General features: G+C 40.8%; 1 protein-coding gene across 1 annotated transcript in view; it reads left to right on the top strand.

Moving 5' to 3' along the window:
- The window catches only part of GABRB3 (gamma-aminobutyric acid type A receptor subunit beta3), a 290,891-nt gene that overhangs the window by 233,021 nt on the left and 36,679 nt on the right, over positions 1 to 21,191 (top strand). The window contains exons 5-6 of the mRNA XM_070358243.1: positions 1,587 to 1,669; positions 4,155 to 4,292. Coding sequence (XP_070214344.1) covers positions 1,587 to 1,669; positions 4,155 to 4,292 — 221 coding nt within the window. The remainder of the gene's footprint in view (positions 1 to 1,586; positions 1,670 to 4,154; positions 4,293 to 21,191) is intronic.

The raw sequence follows: 21,191 nt of genomic DNA, 5'->3' as shown, positions 1-21,191 counted from the left end.
GCATTGACCCATCATTGCCAAATAGATTGATATTTTCCCTCACTGTACTGCTCAGCCGTTGGAAATTAGAATTTTCCTCAACCTGCTGCTTAACCCAGTGCTAACAGAAGGACATGCTTTACTCTGTTCCTTTGGCATCTGAGACAATCCTAACATAATTGGCACGTGCCTGGTGTCTGACAGGTATTTTGCATCAGAACTTGCTCATGTTGCCTAAATGGTAGAAGGTTTGTTGTGAATGATGTTCACATGGAAGTCTGTCCAGAGAAAGCTCAAACTAGGCTTTGGGAAAGGTGCACCTTAAAATGTCTGGAAGTTCAGTATAACTCTAGGGAACTCAGGAGAAGAGATCCCTAGAGTTCTTCCTGCTTAAGATTCTCCATTGAGTGAGCACAGCCCAGGCTTCCATTTCCACAGCTTCCACATCAGCTCTGAGATACTGCTCCCTGAGATGTGCTGTGCATGTCCCGCAATGCTGTGTGCTGTGGCCCAGCCTTAGTGCTGCTGTCTCCTTATCGACTCTCTGCACTGTCTCCACCTCTGTTATGCTTTCTTATGCCTGACTCTCCAGTTCAAAAATGGCATCATGAACCTCTAATTCATGAACTTGCAAATTCAGCTCTATTCTCATCTTTAATTCATCTCCATGAAAGGGAATTCCTTTAGCTCTGTTTTGCCTTTTGCCAAGCTGCATCCTAGACTCTTGGTCAACTCATTATTGGCTGTCCTTGAATCAGGGACCTAGCCCAGTGTGGTAAGCTGGGACTGTGGTGCAGAAGGGCTGGGAATTCTAGGAAGAGAATAAAACATGGTAGCCTAATCATTGCATTTTCAACAGAGGCTTTGAGTAGGTTGGTTTCTCTAAAATGAGGCTTTTGGCAGAGTAGGAAATGAACTTAATGTTTTTGATCTTCATGTACAGTGGGTTTAACCATTGCCCAGTAGAGGCTTAACTATCCTTAGGTCACAATATAAATCCTTTCTATGGCTGCAGCTGACCTCAAGAGATACTAACCCCTCAGTTTTGATTCATAATCAATAATGTGGAAGCCAAATATTCTCTTTGAAAAGATAGATGATCTTGTGGTGAAAAGGCCTGGAATATTATTAGTCCAACAGACAACTGTAATAAAATAGAATCAAGTAGTTTGGCTCAGAGTTCCAAGGTGCAGCCTGTGGACTGGGAGCTACATGAATATTTCACACTGAAAGCCAAAGAATTCAGTTTTAATCTAAATCAAGGGTGTTAACCACCAGGTATATTTTCTCTGTGCAATAGAAGTTAGAGTGTCACTAGACAAGGAGACAGAATAAAAATGGAAGGTAAGTGCTTCCTAAGAAGCCCCTTTCTCTGCCCCTGATTATCCAAAGTTAACAAGATAAAATTTTATAATTATATATATGTTGCTTTTTTTGGATAAAGCAGGCCTGCAGTATCATGAAATATATCATGTATATCATGGAATATATTTAATCAGGTATGCTTTGAGGAAAGGGGTCCTACCTGCTGGTTACTCAGTGTTTGTCTAGAAGCAGTTTTCCTGCTGTATTTCTCATCCCATCTACCCTTACTCTGTGTGTTTCAGAATCACGACGACCGCAGCATGCATGATGGACCTGAGAAGATACCCCTTGGATGAGCAGAACTGCACCCTGGAGATTGAAAGCTGTGTGTATCTGTATTTCTTTTTCATGCACTTTGTGTTTTAGGCCTTCTTATCTTTATTTGGCAAGGCATATATAATTTTTTATGATGTAATTTTTAACTGTCTTAAAGATCAGAGGTTTAATCCTCCACTCTGCAAATTTTACTTTCATGATAGAGAGAGGGCAAGAGAGAGAGACAGAGAGAGGCTCAGTATAAAGAGTTCTCCAGTCTAATTTGACTAAGAGTCTGTCTGCTGTGCTGAAATAAAATAAGACAAATGCTCTCCATCTCAGTCTCTTCAGTGAGAAGAAAATGAACTCTGAGAGGTGGTGTCTCACAATGTGCTTCATCATGTACAAGTTGCTGTACTCCTGGGACCCTCTGCAGTTGGAGTAAACCTCATTTCGCATTAGGAGCTCAGCTTTACAAGCCAGCTATTTCTACATCTTGGCAATTTTCTTCAATTTGAAGAGTATTCAGATGCCTTATTGATAATTCAGTGTTGAGTAGCACTTCTCTTATGAGGGGAAGAGCTGCATCCACATAGTCTAAGAAACAGATGTCCTGCTCCCTGACCTGACCCCTGGCATATCCATATATGGCTGCTGCCACTGTGTCTTCTCCTGGCCCACTGTAGATCAGTTTATCAGCCTCAGGTGAATTTAGGTTGTCAGCATTTGTATTGAATTTTGGGGGATGGCAAGCGACTAACTTTGCCATGCGTTTATTGCATGTATGGTGAGAAGTGAATGTCTTAGTGGATGAACACGCTGAGGAGCTGCACTGGAGGCAGACTGGTGTTTAGACCTCTCCATGTGCCCCTTGCTTCCACACAACACGACGGCCATGATTTCTGAGAGCTGTGCTTTCAGAAGGTGAAGGATGGAGGCATAGAATATTTAGCATGAAGACTTCAGGGAAAGATGATGTTGAAGGGCTGATAGTTGAAGGGCTACTTTAGGAAGTTAAGTAGATTCTGTATGGTCAGAGGACACAACTCCAAGGAGCTGAAAGTTTCAGGAAGGCCAATTTGGATCTAAGTGAGGGAGCAGATCCTGTTCAACTGGGAACCATAATGAGTGGCCTTGGAGACTGTAGATTCTGTTACCACAATCTTTAATTGAAGTGGAGGATGGGCAGGAAGGTCCTTTTTAAAGCAATTGAACAGAAGAGGGATTCTCCCAATTTTCTGGTGACCTGACTACACACGTGTTATTGAAGTCAAGATGCAAATGTATGGAAGAGTGGGCCACTTGAAGATTTGGATGTACCCTCAGAGGGCGTGTAAGCTCTGCACACAGCATGCTGGTCTGAACCACAGCCGGAAGGCTAGAGAGGCTGGACTGTGTGTGCAGGGGAGGGGGCCTGCACTTACAACACACAGAGGGGTCAGCCTTGTGGATTCTTGGGATCCTTGTAAGGACTTTGGACTTGTTCTGCTAATTGCATTGGGAAACATTTGAGGGCTTTAAGCAGAAGAGTGACTTGATGAGATCTGTGCTTTATTAGTGATTGCCATGGCCACTGGGTGAGAATGGAGTGCCATGCAGTCAGAGGGGAGGGTGGGGACAGAAGGTGTGCCCACCGTAATCCCGAAGGGATGACAGCAGATGGACCAGGGAGCCGGCAGGGACTGTGGGGGCAGTCATCCCCACAGCTTTGGTCTGTTTGTATAATGTCAGATATTTAGTGTCTGCCTCGTATATGTTCAAATAAAAAAAAGTTTTTATATTCATAGGGTATTTTTCTACAGGTGTGATTTTTAATTGACTTTACCACTAAAGTTGACCCAATTCTTTAGAAGACTCCTGAGTGCTGCAAATAACATCAGATACTGTTTTCCTATTTAGTCATTCTCAAGAAGCATTGATTGATTACTGAGTGAGCATGAGACCGTGCCAAGAGCTGGTTTTGAAGCTATAATCTGGCTAATAACCATTCGTCTTTCTGCTGAGAGCACTGCTCAAATCTCTAAGGGCCAAGAGAGTCCCCACAAAAGGCATTTCTAAGGTTGGCCAAACTCATGGCCAGGAGCACCTCATGACACCATCCAAAATTGCCCGGCAGTTATGAAACATTGATTGGGCAAGTCCACCCTCAGTGTTCTAACTTTTTCATAGTTGAGAGAGCTGCCTTTCCAGAATTCTTTAGAATTTTACTTTTTCTTCCAACCATCTTATTCAGTGCTGTGAATATGTTTTTACTTCACATTTCTGTGCAAAGTCCAGGTCAGCCCCACAATTAGGCTTTCCAAACAGAACTTTGGTCAGAATACTCAGCCTCTCCAGTGTCTCTGCTTTTCAACATCAGCCTGGTCCAAATCAGACAGCAAAGGTAACACAAGAATATCCAAAAGTTAGTTCTTCTAATGATAATGCATAGACAAGCACATCAACAAATTTCCTTCACACATGGGCAAGCTGTTACTTCCATTTTAGTAGTGTCAGTTTCTTTAGACAAAATGATGCTTCATTTCTGCCCTGTCCCTGCTTCTGTCTCCTGGCAGATGGCTACACCACAGATGACATCGAGTTTTACTGGCGCGGGGGCGATAAGGCTGTGACTGGCGTGGAGAGGATTGAACTCCCACAGTTCTCCATTGTGGAGCATCGTCTGGTCTCCAGGAATGTCGTCTTTGCCACAGGTGAGTCTTGTGTCCCCTCGTGCTCTCTGGAGGGATAGTGGCTGCCTGGGCCATGTTGCTGTCATTGTGAAATACCCTGCTGCTGATTCCAGTGCTTGGTCCCCCAAAAAAGGACCATCGTCAGTCACTCATCATCTTCTGTACCCCTTTCACTGCATCTAGAAGGAATGGATAAGCTCTGATGGGTAGGAAGGAGCAGCTGACCAGGAGATGCTCTCTGTGCTTATTGAGAAGCTAAAAGGCTGAGGTTGAATTTAACCAACCATTGTTTGATATGCTATCTAGGTTGTACTTTGCCAACAAAGGTTCGTCTAGTCAAGGCTATGGTTTTTCCTATGGTCATGTATGAATGTGAGATTTGGACTGGGCTGAGCACTGAAGAATTGATGCTTTTGAACTGTGGTGTTGGAGAAGACTCTTGAGAGTCCCTTGGACTGCAAGGAGATCCAACCAGTCCATTCTGAAGGAGATCAGCCCTGGGATTTCTTTGGAAGGAATGATGCTAAAGCTGAAACTCCAGTACTTTGGCCACCTCATGCAAAGAGTTGACTCATTGGAAAAGACTCTGATGCTGGGAGGGATTGGGGGCAAGAGGAGAAGGGGACGACAGAGGATGAGATGGCTGGATGGCATCACTGACTCGATGGACATGAGTCTGAGTGAACTCCGGGAGTTGGTGATGGACAGGGAGGCCTGGCGTGCTGCGATTCATGGGGTTGGAAAGAGTTGGACGCGACTGAGTGACTGACCTGATCTGATTATTTGATAACATAAGCAGCTTTCTCTCTGGGCAGACAAGAGGCCACTGATAGCCTTGGAGGCAGGAAGGAAGGGGAGGGAGGAAGACCTGAGGAGGCAAGTGCTGTGCTTTCCAAAGTAAGAGACCTTCTCCCCTCTTCTGGGCTGGCAGTCGGCCCCGGTTCCAGGAACATGAGTCCCTGCCATTAGTGCTGCCTCTTCAGACACAGTCATCTGCTCCTGCTGTCATCTGGGAAGCCGTCCCACCCTGGGTTTCACTGTCATCTTTGTTTCAGCTGTCCGAAGACTAAGAAGTCTGTGCTTGCTGAGTTTTTTTTTTAAACTTCCATTCGTATCTCTTACAGTGGGTGGTGCTTTCTCAGTGTTCTTGCTAAAGGCTGTGTTGTAGCTGAGAGGATAAACGAAAGTCCTCTGTAAACTGAAGGGTATCCTAAAGGCCACAAACTCTGGATGGAGGATTCTCAGTGAGGGCAGAGCTGGGACCTCCCATCTTAGCTTTTTCCTGACCATGCAGCTTAAACCACACCAAGTGGAAAGTGGTTAGCCCTGGTCCTATACTGGCATTCATGTAGCCCATGGCCTGCACTCTGCCTGTGGGCTCTAGCCTGAGTGCCTGGGACTCACAGCTGCCTGTCTCCCTTAACCTGGCCACCTTCTACTCACTCTTCGGCTTAATCAAGATGCTCTGCCTCTGTGAAGCCTTCGGCCTCTGCTCTGCCCACATGCTGTCTCCCAGGCGGGCTTAGGTGAGGGCTCTACACCCCAGCAGTGCTGCGCTAACCCTGTAGGAGGGGCCTGGCCTGGGCACAGCTGACCATGCTCCATGCCCCCTCCTCGTGGGATGCCTGCTATGCCACAGACATGCAGCCAGTCTTCACAGGGCCAGCTTCCCTCCTCTCTACCTAGCCTCACAGACGAAGGAATGTGCAAGTAGACAGATGCCTGAATGTTTAAGATCTGTCTTCATGCACTGCTACCTTCTCCTGTTTCTTAAGGCGTCCTGCAAACGTGCCTACAGTCTCTAAAGAAGACACATGGAGGTCCTCACCTTGGATGGATGGGAAGGCCGAAAGGCACATGGGCTTATCATTAAGGAGTAGTTTCCACAACCAAGAAAATTGCCCTGTGATGTATTGCAGAAAATGATTTATTGCTTTTAAAACTGGATTTCAAACTGTTCCATGCTCCAAGTGATGTGAGCAGCACTCTGCTCAGAACTCAGGGGTAGTCTTGTCTCAGTGTAGGAGTCCTGCCCATGCCTGTCTTTGTCAGAAGATTGCAGATAGGGCTGTTCAGGCACTGCCAAGAGGCCCTTTTATTGCATTTCCATGCAACCTTCTTAAAAGCCTGATGAGGCATCTGTGGAGGGTGGGTGCTTCCATGTGGAAGTGCAACCATGAATCCTTTTGCTTAAAAGCACTTGGGGACACATTTTTCTAGGTGCAATCTGCCTTTCTTTTAAGTAGGTGTATGGCAGAAGGTATCCTAAACATATCTGGAGATGGTACACACTGCAGAAATGGGGGCACATACGTAAACTCGTGATGCTGAGAGTGAGCCTGCCCTCAGAACGTGCTGTTTAGTCCTCTTCTGTTCTTGATGACTTTCTGCATTCACAGGATGTTGCCGGGGGCTCACCATCAGTTAATCAATATCAGTTCTCTCATCCTTCAAAACGCCTGCATTTTAAAACTATTCTAATTTGCTTACTTATGTAGAAATGTCATAGGCCACATTGTTACAAAACTATTTCAAAATTAAATATTATACCAATTATTTCCTTTCCATAAGTCTTCTGAATTAATGAGATTTCGATCAGTCAACTGGATTGAAGGACTCTCAAGCCTGAAAGAGAATTCTAGGAAAAGGGATTAGGAAAGACCCAATGCTCTGGCTTCCCTTGTGGCTCAGATGGTAGAGAATCCATCTGCATTGCAGGAGACTCAGGTTTGATCCTTAGGTCAGGAAGATCCTCTGGAGAAAGGAACGGCAACCCACTCCAATATTCCTGCCTGGAGAATCCCATGGACAGAGGAGCCTGGCAGGCTACAGTCCATGGGGTCGCAGATAGCTGGATGCACTAACACTTCCACTTTCACTTTCAATGCCCTGGAGTTTTCTAGAGACGCCCCTTCTCAGGGTCTTGAGGGCAAAATTCCAAGCCTCACCCACCTCTCCCTCCTGTCTCTTTGAGGACCTTGTAGACAGCTCCTTGCCATGGTTTCCCAAGGGGTACAGTCCTAATCCATCTCCTGAGTAACATGGGTTGCAGGCTGCAGGGCAGGACAGACATGAATATTCACTGCACAGAGTCATGAATATTCACTCAACAGCTGGCATAAACAAAGCCTGGGGCTGAAGCCTGGGTCAGAGAGGGAACAGGGTGGGACTGGTCCAGTGGGACTGCTCACAGCCAGCAAGCATTCAGCAGCGTGCCCTGGACAGCATCAGGTAGCCTCTTACCTAGAGGGGCGTTTAGCGGGGATTAAGCCACAGTAAGAGAGCTCCTGTTCAAGAGACAGTACGTAAAAGGTTTAAAAACTCAGACCCTGGAGCCAGAATTGCCAGAGCTTAAGTATAGACTCTGGAACTTTCTAGCAAGGTGACCTGCCGCAGGCGATCTCTAGGGGAAAAAACGAAGATATTCATGATATATATTTGATAAAATTGTAGAGAATTACATGAGTTTGCATAAATAAAAAGCCTAGAATAGTGTGTGATCCATGGTGAACACTGATTGTTCTATGCTGTGCTTAGTTGCTCAGTTGTGTCCGACTCTTTGCAACCCCATGGACTGCAACCCACTGGCCTCCTCTGTCCATGGGGACTCTCCAGGCAAGAATACTGGAGTGGGTTGCCATGCCCTCCTCCAGGGGATCTTCCCAACCCAGGGATCAAACCCAGGTCTCCTGTATTGCAGGTTGATTTTTTACTGACTGATCCACCAGGGAATCCCTGATTAGCTTTCATCAATTAAATTGTGTGGGTCCAAAAAATAGATACTCTTGCAGTTGCCCAGAGCTTTAAATATTAGAAAATGTATGACATTATTCTCCTGAATTATTGAAAATTATGTAACTGACTCCTAATTGTTATCTGAGGGTTTCTTGAGAATAGCACTTGTTTGGGGTTCATATCTGTATCCCTAATACATATTCCAGCATCTAACCCACTCAATAGTTTGAAAATGGAATGGTTATAGAATTATGAGAGGACATTTCACGGTCATTACTAACTATGTAGTCATCCCTAATTAAATGGATCATTTCTGCAAAACAGATACTATATAAATTAATAGCATTATATTTTCAAATATTTAATGTATTAAAATATAATTTTAAAGAGAAAAATCCCCATAATACCTCATTGTACTTGGGGAGGAAATTAAGTATATCTCTGTCCAGAAGGAAGGAGCTTTGTGGCCATGAGTGCATTTTTAAAGACAACAAAGAAATAACTGAGTTAGTTCATCTCAACAAATAATTATTCAGTTTCTGCCATGATTCAGCATACAGGTTTTGGAAAAAATATTTGATCCTCTTATAACTCAAAGAAAATGAAGTAAGACTTTATTACTCACTCTGACGTCTATCCAAGTCTTTAAAGATCTTAATGATCTGGATAAACACGATGGTGTGGGCACTCACCTAGAGCCAGACATCCTGAAGTGTGAAGTCAAGTGGGCTTTAGGAAGCATCACTATGAACAAAGCTACTGAAGGTGATGGAATTCCAGCTGAGCTATTTCAAATCCTAAAAGATGATGCTGTTAAAGTGTGGCACTCAACTTGCCAGCAAATTTGGAAAACTCAACAGTGGCCACAAGATGGAAAAGGTCAGTTTGCATTCCAGTCCCAAAGAAGAACAATGTCAAAGAATGTTCAAACCACCACACAATTGCACTCATCTCACACGCTAGCAAAGTAATGCTCAAAATCCTTCAAGCTAGGCTTAAACAGTATGTGAATAAGAATTTCCAGATGTTCAATTGGGTTTAGAAAAGGCAGAGATCAAATTGTCAACATACTTTGGATCATAGAAAAAGCTAAAGAATTCTAGAAAAATATCTACTTCTGCTCCATTGACTATGCTAAAGCCTTTGACTATGTGGATCACAACAAACTGTGGAAGACTCTTAAAGAGATGGAAATACCAGATTGCCTTACCTGCCTCCTGTTAAACTGTTTGCAGGTCAAGAAGCAACAATTAGAACTGGACATGGAACAACAGACTGGTTCCATATTGGGAAAGGAGTACTTCAAGTCACCCTCTGTATTGTCACCCTGCTTATTTAACTTCATGTGAAATACAGGGCTGGATGAAGCATAAGCTGGAATCAAGAGTGCTGGGAGAAATATCAATAACCTCAGATTAACACTATGCTTATGGCAGAAAGTGAAGAGGAATTAAAGAGCTTCTTGATGAGGGTGAAAGAAGAGAATGAAAAAGCTGGCTTGAAACTCAACATTCAAAAAACTAAGATCATGGCATCCAGTCCCATTCAGTTCAGTTCAGTTAAGTTGCTCAATGGTGTCCGACTCTTTGCAACCCCATGAATTACAGCACGCCAGGCCTCCCTGTCCATCACCAACTCCCGGAGTTCACTCAAACTCACATCCACCGAGTCGGTGATGCCATCCAGCCATCTCATCCTCTGTCATCCCCTTCTCCTCCTGCCCTCAGTCTTTTCCAGCATCAGGGTCTTTTCAAATGAGTCAAGTCTTCGCATGAGGTGGTCAAAGTATTGGAGTTTCAGCTTTAGCATCATTCCTTCCAAAGAAATCCCAGGGTTGATCTCCTTCAGAATGGACTGGTTGGATCTCCTTGCAGTCCAAGGGACTCTCGAGTCTTCTCCTACACCACAGTTCAAAACCATCAATTCCTCGGTGCTCAGCTTTCTTCACAGTCCAACCCTCACATCCATACATGACTACTGGAAAAACCATAGCCTTGACTAGACAGACCTTTGTTGGCAAAGTAGTGTCTCTGCTTTTGAATATGCTATCTAGGTTGGTCATAACTTTCCTTCCAAGGAGTAAGCATCTTTTAATTTCATGGCTTCATGGCAAATAGATGGGGGAAAATGGAAACAGTGACAGACTTTATTTTCTTGGGCTCCAAAATCACTTTGGATGGTGAATGCAGCCATGAAATTACAAAACACTTGTAATTTGTAAGACTGAGTGCCAAAGAATTGATGCTTTTGAACTGTGGTGTTGGAGAAGACTCTTGGGAGTCCCTTGGACTGCAAGGATATCAAACCAGTCATTTCTAAAGGAAAACAGTCCTGAATATTCATGGGAAGGACTGATGTTAAAGTTGAAGCTCCAATCCTTTGGCCACCTGAGGCAAAGAAGTGACTCATTGGAAAAGACTCTGATGCTGGGAAAGATTGAAGGCAGGAGGAGAAGGGGAAGACAGAGGATGAGATGTTTGGATGGCATCAGCGACTCAATGGGCATGAGTTTGAGCAAGCTCCGGGAGATAGTGAAGGACAGGGAAGCCTGGTGTGCTGCAGTCCATGCAGTTGCAAAGAGTTGGACAGAACTGAGTGACTAAACCACAGCAACTGACTTCTAACCATAACAGTGGCATGTCCCAGGGAGACTGGTACATGGTAATTACGTTAGCCCAAATTAAAGCATAGGAAAGCTGATGCTCAAGAATGTTAATGGTTTTACCAAATTTACGTAGTAAAGCTAGAAAGGACAGAAATTAATCCACAAGGTTCCTGACAGGAAATTCTGAATCTTTTTGACAAAGATTTTAAAAGCTAGTTTTTTTAAGCATTATTTAAATGATTATTTTCCACACTTTTGTATATTAATGTTATAAGGTTTGTTATACAAGGTGTAGACAGTTGAGATGACAAACGATGTCGGTGGTGCCCATCTACAGCATCTGTGTCTTTCCTTCTTTTACCTCCCAGTATTAAAGGGCTGTGCATTTTCATGAGCCCTGCTTTTATGCAAGTCTCTAAAAATAGACTTTGGGAATGGAGGATTCCAAATTCTTAATCTGGGGACCTAGAATTAATTCATCCAATGTCCAGAAATCCTCAATGGCAAGAAGTGTGTCTCTGCCTTCTATATACCATGCATTTTGCTGGCAGATTAGTGGCCGTGAAACTTTTTTTTTTTTTTTAATTTTTACTGAAGTGTAGTGGATTTACAATTGCGTTAGCTTCTTGTGTACATCAATATATATATATATACTTTTTCATATTGTTTTCGATTATGGTTCACTGTAGGATATCGAATATGGCTCCTTATACAGTAGGACTGTATGTATTATTTTGTATCTGTTAATCTCAAACTCAAACCTAATTAATCCTTCCCTTATCCTCTTCCACTTTAGTAACCATAAGTTTGTTTTCTATGTCTGTAAGTCAACTTCTGTTTTGTAAATGAGTTCACTTGTATCATATTTTAGATTCCACATATAAGTGATAGCATATGGTGTTTATCTTTGTCTGACTGACTTCACTTGGTGTGATAATCTCTAGATCCATCTATGCTACTGCAAATGGCATTATTTCATTCATCTTTATGACTGACTCATATTATATATATATATATATATGTATATATATATATATGTATATGTGCATAAAATCTTTATCCATTCATCTGTCGATGGACATTCAAGCTGCTTCCATGTCTTGACTGCTGTAAATAGTGCTCATGCCACACTGTTTCACCGAATCCCCTTCCCAGCTCCAGAACCTGTGATGTCTTGCCTTTGCCTGCAGCACAGAATCCAGTGTCCTTTACTGTGGATCCAGTTCTAGCTCTAACCTCTCCTCTTTAGTTTAGCTCTTAGCATTCCCAGCACAGAGCTTTCTTTTAGTTGCTGCATTCAGCTTTTTCTCTCCTCCACTCACTCCTGCATACTGCCTCAAGACTTTTGCCCCTGTTACAGCCCACACTTGATGTTTCTCTTCCTCTTTTTCTATCCATATCAAGTACATTCATCAATGGACAGTTGAATGGGATAATAGAGTTTAGCTTATTCTGTGACTACCTTCTTTAACTGAACATTATGCTTGTGAAATCCATTTGTATCACTGTGGTTCATTGACTTTCCTTGCCACACGCGTGTGTGTGCACTGTCACTTTACTTGTGTTGGAGTCTTTGCAACGCTATGGACTGTAGCCCACCAGGCTCCTCTGTCCATGGGGATTCTCCAGACAAGAATATTGGAGTGGGAATGTTTCCTTCTGCCTTAAGAAGAATATTTTTTAAATATTTAGTTTTAAAATTTAAAAATTTAAAAATATTTTCTTTAGTGTAAGTCTCCTGGTCAGAGTTCTTCAAGTTTTTTTTTTAAACAATCTGTATATGACTTTATATCATGTTTATTCTTTTTTTTTAAATTTTATTTTATTTTTAAACTTTACAATATTGTATTAGTTTTGCCAAATATTGAAATGAATCCACCACAGGTATACCTGTGTTCCCCATCTTGAACCCTCATCCCTCCTCCCTCCCCCTACCCTCCCTCTGGGTCGTCCCGGTGCACCAGCCCCAAGCATCCAGTATCGTGCATCGAACCTGGACTGGCGACTCATTTCATACATGATATTATACATGTTTCACTGCCATTCTCCCAAATCATCCCACCCTCTCCCTCTCCCACAGAGTCCATAAGACTGATCTATACATCAGTGTCTCTTTTGCTGTCTTGTACACAGGGTTATTGTTTATTCTTATAGGATGAATTTACTGTTATGAAAAGAAAGATTAGCATTTTTTCCTTCTCCATTTGAATATATGACTTTGTTTACCCCACTGTCTATTGTTTCTATTCAGAAGAGAGTTGTTGGTCTAATTGGTGCTGCTTTCAAATTGATCTATTTTTCCTCCCCTGACTAGATAGTTATAATTTTTATCATTGTTTTTTATTTCATTGCCATTTATTATATACCAAGGTATAGTTTTCTCTTTAATTATTCTTCTTGGAGTTTGTAGGTTTTCTTGAGGTCTTTCGGCAGTTTTAGAGCACCATCAGCCACCATTGCTTTTGCTTCATTTTCTCTCTTTTTCTCCTTCTAGGATTCCAATTTCAATTCTAACAATTCCAACTTTGGGTCTTGTCACTATATCTTCTAAATATCTCATGTTACTTTCTGAATTTTTTGTGTTATTTTTGCTTCATGCTTCACTCTGGAAATTTTCTTCTGGTTTTTCTTTCAGTCCAATAATTCTTTCTTTGTCTGTGTCTAATCTGGTAATATTATATCTGAGGAAAGTGTAGATAAAGTTCAAAATCTATGATGATGTTTTCTTTTTTTCAGAGAGAATTTATGCTTTCCTCTTTCAGGCAGCTAGAGGCATTAGCAGTCCAAACTAGCTTCATTTACTTTCTGGGACTTGGTAATTCTGAATTCAGATTCATTCCTTGGGTATGCTTGCTTGAATCCTTCTGATTTATCTTTATATTTTGGACAGAGCTCTTTGGAATCCCTGTCTCCAATTTTCGCTCCCTTTGTTCCATGAGTCTATCAGATGTTCTAACTAGTTTCTCAGCTTTCTGTAAACTACATCCACCTGAAACGTGGAGCTCACTTCTCTCAGTTTAACTTTTCTCCCAAACCTTGGCTCAGATTTTTACTAGGCTGTTATCCCTCCAGTGCCTCTAAGGATAGAGATTTCAGTTTTGCCCATTTTTCCCAGGTGTTTCCAGTGGAAGGGTTACATATCCCACAATATTCAAACACCATAGCTTATGTTTTCACTCTTCTCTACTGTTGCAGAAAAATTTATGGTTGTTTCAATATTTATTTCCTTCTTAGCGACTTCACTTTCACTTTTCACTTTCATACATTGGAGAAGGAAATGGCAACCCACTCCAGTGTTCTTGCCTGGCGAATCCCAGGGAAGGTGGAGCCTGATGGGCTGTCGTCTTTGGGGTCGCACAGATTCGGACATGACTGAAGCAACTTAGCAGTAGCAGCAGTAGCTATGACTATTAGTTACATAAGAGTAGAAAAGAAGAAAATTAGGGATACATTCTTTACAATCACATTTCAGAAAATATGAGACATTTAATTCTGTATTTTTCTGGTAACATTATAGAGAGGAAACACTTAGCCGTAATAGTGTACTATTAAAGAAAGCGTTGTTGCTGCTGCTAAGTTGCTTCAGTCGTGTCCGACTCTGTGTGACCCCATAGACGGAAGCCCACCAGGCTCCCCCATCCCTGGGATTCTTCAGGCAAGAACACTGGAGTGGGTTGCCATTTCCTTCTCCAATGCATGGAAGTGAAAAGTGAAAGTGAAGTCGCTCAGTTGTGTCCGACTCTTTGCGACCCCATGGACTACAGCCTACCAGGCTCCTCTGTCCATGGGATTTTCCAGGCAAGAGTACTGGAGTGGGGTGCCATTGCCTTCTCCGAAAGAAAGCGTTATAAAGCTCAAAATCAAGAGATCTGAGTCCTTGTTTGTAAGGACTATGAAGGAACTGCGAAAATGTGAGCAGAGTACTTCAGTAGCAGACAGTAAGGGGATTGTGTTAAAAGAAATACTGGGTTAAGTTTATTTCAACAAATATATACAGCTAATAACCAAAGAGACCCTTAAATATCCCTCTTGACACATGATCACTGCTTTGGGACTTCAGCTTTTGTGCAAGTCTTGAATGCACATCCTACTGACGCACAAAATTTGCTCTCTACAGTTTTTGCCAAATCTGAAATTGACTCCTAACTTTTAGTTTTCTTTGAGCTTGAAAGACTGCAAATTTTGAGAAACTCATGGAGAAGAGATTACTTAATATGCTTTTTAAAATTATGTGATGTTTTTATTTCTCTTCCTTTTTTCTGGGCTGTATCTGGACTGATATATTCTGACTTTATTTCAAGATACTTCTGCCTTGATTAGAAGAAAGAGAAAGAAAAGGATCCAAAACTAAGTGATGATGAAAAATTTCTGTTAAGATACGTGGATTTTGTATTCTTCAAAAATCAGCTTCCTGCATCTATTGAGATTATCATATGGTTTTTATCTTTAAATTTGTTAACATAGTATATCACATTGATTGATTTGCATATATTGAAGAATCCTTGTATCCCTGGAATAAACCCAACGTGATCATGGTGTATGAGCTTTTTGATGTGTTGCTGAATTCTGTTTGCTAAAATTTTGTTGAGGATTTTTGCATCTATGTTCATCAGTGATATTTGCCTGTAGTTTTCTTTTTTTGTGTTGTTTTTTCTGGTTTTGATATCAAGGTGATGGTGGCCTCATAGAATGAGTTTGGAAGTGTTCCATCCTCTGCAATTTTTTGAAAGAGTTTTAGAAGGATAGGCATTAGCTCTTCTCTAAATGTTTAATAGAATTCTCCTGTGAAGTCATCTGGTCCTGGACTTTTGCTTTTTGGGAGATTTTTGATCACAGCTTCAATTTCTGTGCTTGTAATTGGGTTGTTCATAATTTCTATTTCTTTCTGGTTCAGTCTTGGAAGATTGAACTTTTCTAAGAGGTTTTCCAGGTTATCCATTTTATTGCCATATAGTTGTTCATAATAGTCTCTTATAATCCTTTGTATCTCTGCATTGTCTGTTGTAACCTCTCCTTTTTCATTTCTAATTTTGTTGATTTGATTCTTCTCTCTTTTTTTTCTTGATGAGTCTGGCTTAGAGGCTTGTCAATTTTGTTTGTTTTCTCAAAGATTCTGCTTTTAGTTTTATTAATCTTTACTATTGTTTCTTTCTTTTTCATTTATTTCTGCTTAGATCTTTATGATTTCTTTCCTTCTACTCATTTTGGGGTTTTTGTTCTTCTTTTCCCAGTTGTTTTAAGTGTAAAGTTAGGTTGTCTATTCAATGTTTTTCTTGTTTCTTGAGGTAGGATTGTATTGCTATAAACTTCCCTCTTAGGACTGCTTTTGCTGCATCCCATAGGTTTTGAGTTGTGTTTTCATTGTCACTTGTTTCTAGAAAATCTTTGATTTGCCTTTTTTTTTTAATTTTATTTTATTTTTAAACTTTACATAATTATATTAGTTTTGCCAAATATCAAAATGAATCCGCCACAGGTATACATGTGTTCCCCATCCTGAACCCTCCTCCTCCTCCCTCCCCATACCATCCCTCTGGGTCGTCCCAGTGCACTAGCCCCAGGCATCCAGTATTGTGCATTGAACCTGGACTGGCAACTCTTTTCATACATGATATTTTACATGTTTCAATGCCATTCTCCCGATTTCTTCAGTAACCTGTTGGTTATTTAGAAATGTGTTGTTTAATCTCCACATGTTTGTGTTTCTTACAGTTATTTTCTTGTAATTGATATCTAGTTAACATTTTGGTCAGGGAAGATGCTTGATACGATTTCAACTTTCTTATATTTACTGAGGTTTGATTTGTGACCCAAGATGTGGTCTATTCTGGAGAGTGCTCCATATGCACTTGAGAAGGTGTATTCTTCTGTCTTTGGATGGAATGGTACTGAAGATATCAATGAGATCCATCTCATCAAATGTATCATTTAAGACCTGTGTTTCCTTATTAATTTTCTGTTTTGAAGATCTGTCCATTGGTGTGAGTTGGGTGTTCAAGTCTCCTACTATTATTGTGTTACTGTCGATTTCTCCTTTTACATCTGTTAGTGTTTGCCTTATGTATTGAGGTGTTCCCATGCTGGGTGCATAGATATTTACAATTGCTATGTCTTCCTCTTGGATTGATCCCTTGATCATTATGTAGTGTCCTTCCTTATCTTTTATAATCTTCTATATTTTAAGGTTTATTTTGTCTGATATGAGGATTACTACTCCAGCTTTCTTTTGCTTCCCATTTGCATGAAATATATTTTCCCACCCTCTCACTTTGAGTCTACATGTGTCTTTTGGTCTGAAGTAGGTTTCTTGTAGACAGCATATATATGGGTCTTGTTTTTGTATCCATTCAGCCAGTCTGTGTCTTTGACAAAATTCAGCACCCATTTATGATTAAAACTCTTCAAAAAAATGGGCATAGAAGGAGCCTACCTCAATGTAGTAAAGGTCATTTATCATAAGCCTACAGCAAACATTATTCTCAGTGCTGAAAACTGAAAGCATTCCACTTAAGATCAGGAACAAAACTCGGGTGTCCACTTTCACCACTACTATTCAACATAGTTCTGGAAGTCCTAGCTACAGCAATCAGAGAAGAAAAAGAAATGAAAGGAATCCAGATCAGAAAGGAAGTAAAGCCTTCTCTGTTTGCAGATGACATGATACTGTACATAGAAAACCCTAAAAATAGTATCAGAAAATTACTAGAGCTAATTGTGAATTTAGCAAAGTTGCAGGATACAAAATCAATACACAGAAATCACTTGCATTTCTATATACTAACAATGAGAAATTAGAAAGATCAGTTAAGGAATCAGTCCCATTCACCATTGCAACAAAAAGAATTAAATATCTAGGAATAAACTTACCTAAGGAGACGAAAGAACTATACACAGAAAATTATAAGACATTGATGAAAGAAATCGAAGATGGCATAAACAGATGGAGAGATATTCCACATTTCTGGGTAGGAAGAATCAATGTTGTGAAAATGAGCATACTGACAAATGCAATCTACAGATTTAACGTGATCCATATCAAATTACCAATGGCATTTTTTACAGAACTAGAACAAAAAATTTCACAATTCATATGGAAAGGCAAAAGACCCCAAATAGCCAAAGAAGTCTTGAGAAAGAAGAATAGAGCTAGAGGAATCAATCTTCCTGACTTCAGATTATACTACAAAGCTACAGTCATCAAGACAGTATGGTACTGGCACAAAAAAAGAAATATAGACCAATGGAACAAGATAGAAAGCCCAGACATAAACCCATGCACCTATGGGTACCTTATTTTTGACAAGGAGGCAAGAATATACAATGAGGCAGAAACAGCCTTTTCAATAAATGGTGCTGGGAAAACTGGACAGGTACATGTAAAAGAATGAAAATAGAATACCTCCTAACACCATACATAAAGATAAACTCAAAATGGATTAAAGACCTAAATGTAAGACCACAAACTGTAAAACTCTTAGAGGAAAACATAGGCAGAACACTCGATGACATAAATCAAAGCAAGATCCTCTATGACCCACCTCCTAGAGTAATGGAAATAAAAACACAAGTAAACAAGTGGGACCTGATTAAACTTAAAAGCTTTTGCATGGCAAAGGAAACTATAAGCAAGGTGAAAAGACACCCATCAGAATAGGAGAAAATGATAGCAAAGGAAACAACTGACAAAGGATTAATTTCCAAAACAACTCAATACCAGAAAAGCAGACAACCCAATCAAAAAGTGGGGAAAAGAACTAAAGAGACATTTCTCCAAAGAAGACATACAGATAGATAGCTAACAAACACATGAAAAGATGCTCAATATTGCTCATTATTAGAGAAATGCAAATCAAAAATACAATGAGATATCACCTCATACCAGTCAGAATGGCCCTCATCAAAAAGTCTACAAACAACAAATGCTGGAGAGGATGTGGAGCAAAGGGAATGCTCTTGCACTGTTGGTGGGAATGTAAATTGATACAGCCACTATGGAAGACGGTATGGAGATTCCTTAAAAAACTAGGAATAAAACCACCATATGACCCAGCAATCCCACTCCTAGGCATATACCCTGAGGAAACCAAAATTGAAAAAGACACATGTATCCCATTGTTCATTGCAGCTCTATTTACAATAGCTAGAACATGGAAGCAACCTGGATGTCCATCAACAGATAAATGGGTAAAGAAGTTGTGGTATATATACACAATGGAATATTACTCAGCCATAAAAAGGAATGCGTTTGAGTCAGTCCTAACGAGGTGGATGAACCTAGAACCTATTATACAGAGTGAAGTGAGTCAGAAAGAGAAAGATAAATACTGTATTCTAATGCATATATACGGAATCTAGAAAAATGGTACTTAAGAATTTATTTACATGGCAACAATGGAGAAACAGAGAGACAATAGACTTATGGACATGGGGAGAGGGGAGGAGAGGGTGAGATGTATGGAAAGAGTAACACAGAGACTTACATTACCATGTGTAAAACAGCCAGCCAATGGGAATTTGCTGCATGTCTCGGGAAACTCAAACAGGGGCTCTGTATCAACCTAGATTGGGGAGGGAGATGGGAGGAAGTTTCAAAAGGGTGGGGATATATGTATACCTATGGCTGATTCTATTGAGGTTTGACAGAAAACAGCAAAATTCTGTAAAGCAATTATCCTTCAATAAAAAATAAATAAATTTTAAAAATCAACTTTCAAAATACTATTTTGCTTCACAATTATGATTATAAAACAAATGAAGCAAATTACAAAATTTTTTTGAAATCTGCATGTCACACCCTTAAAATATGCTCTTAATTTTCTGTAGAGTCCATTCATGAACTCTGTGCTTTAGTTTTTATCCTAAACTAAAGCCCATGATCAAATTATTATGCATGTGGTATATAAATACCATCTACTGTAAGTCTAGTGCTGATATTGTATGAAATGTTAGAAGAAGGAATTATCATCCATACCTCATTGTCTTCTAAAGCCCAGAGATAAATTCTCGTTATTTTTCCCCCATTGACTTTCGTTAGAAGGATCCTCAGAGACAAGTTACCTGTGCTTACTGGCCAAATACTACTAATCCCTCAGTGCAAAATGGCTGAAGTAGAGAAAATTCACTCTCAGCACCAAATGGGAGCTTAACTATCTCATCTTGTTACTATGAAATAATTTTCCTTTAAGGGCTCCTGACCTACAGAAGCCAGATTTTTTTAGAAATACCCAACACCTCCTTTGCAAAAATAAGTCTTGTCTAACTTCATCTTTTGGAATTGATTTGAAGACTTCCACGCAATTTAAAAAATATGTTCAATAGTAAAAACACTTGGATTACAGAGTCCTGAGCACAGAAAGCACCACAGAGGAGAGAAAGGAAAGGAACAAGTAACTTGATTTTATCGAGTGGGTATTTGGGGCCATTTAGTATATTTGGGGGCTTCCCTGATAGCTCAGATGGTAAAGAATCCTCCTGCAATGCAAGAGACCCTGGTTTGATTCCTGGGTCAGGAAGATCCCCTGGAGAAAGTGATAGGCTACCCACTCCAGTGTTCTTGGGCTTCCCTTGTGGCTCAGCTGGTAAAGAATCTGCCTACAATGTGGGAGACCTGGGTTTGATCCCTTGGTTGGGAAGATCCCCTGGAGTAGGGAAAGGCTACCCACTCCTTATTCTGGCCTAGAGAATTCCATGGACTGTATAGTCTGTGGGGTCACAAAGAGTCGGACACAGTTAACTGACTTTCACTTTCAGTATGTTTAGTACCAGTAAAGTACATGTAGTACATATTCTTTTTCTTCTAACAGAGTTCTTAAGGTGCAATTTATATACCATAAAATTTAACCATTTAAAGTATGTAATTCAGTTGTTTTTATTGTATTTACAATTTTGTAATCATGACATTCCTCAAATCAATTTCCAAATATTTTCATCACCCTGAAAGCTCTGTACTCAGTAGCAGTCATTCTTCATTTCCCCCAACCTGCTTCCCCTAACCCTATCAGTTCAGTTCAATTCAGTCGCTCAGTCATGTCCGACTCTTTGTGACCCCATGAATTGCAGCATGCCAGGCCTCTCTGTCCATCACCAACTCCCAGAGTTCACTCAAACTCACGTCCATCGAGTCAGTGATGCCATCCAGCCATCTCATCCTCTGTTGTTCCCTTCTCCTCCTCCCCTCAATCCCTCCCAGCATCAGAGTCTTTTCCAATGAGTCAACCCTTCGCATGAGGTGGCCAAAGTACTGGAGTTTCAGCTTAAGCATCATCCCTTCCAAAGAACACCCAGGACTGATCTCCTTTAGAATGTACTGGTTGGATCTCCTTTCAGTCGAAGGTACTCTCAAGAGGCTTCTCCAAAACCACAGTTCAAATGCATCAATTCTTTGGTGCTCAGCTTTCTTCACAGTCCAACTCTCACATGCATACATGACCACTGGAAAAACCATAGCCTTGACTAGATGGACCTTTGTTGACAAAGTAATGTCTCTGCTTTTGAATATGCTATCTACGTTGGTCATAACTTTCCTTCCAAGGAGTAAGCATCCTTTAATTTCATGGCTGCAGTCACCATCTGCAGTGATT

This window comes from Bos mutus, chromosome 21 (genome assembly GCF_027580195.1).
Source record: "Bos mutus isolate GX-2022 chromosome 21, NWIPB_WYAK_1.1, whole genome shotgun sequence".
NCBI classification, from domain to species: domain Eukaryota; kingdom Metazoa; phylum Chordata; class Mammalia; order Artiodactyla; family Bovidae; genus Bos; species Bos mutus.
The sequence above is the reverse complement of the archived record's forward strand: the minus strand, read 5'-3'. Positions and strand labels throughout refer to the sequence as shown.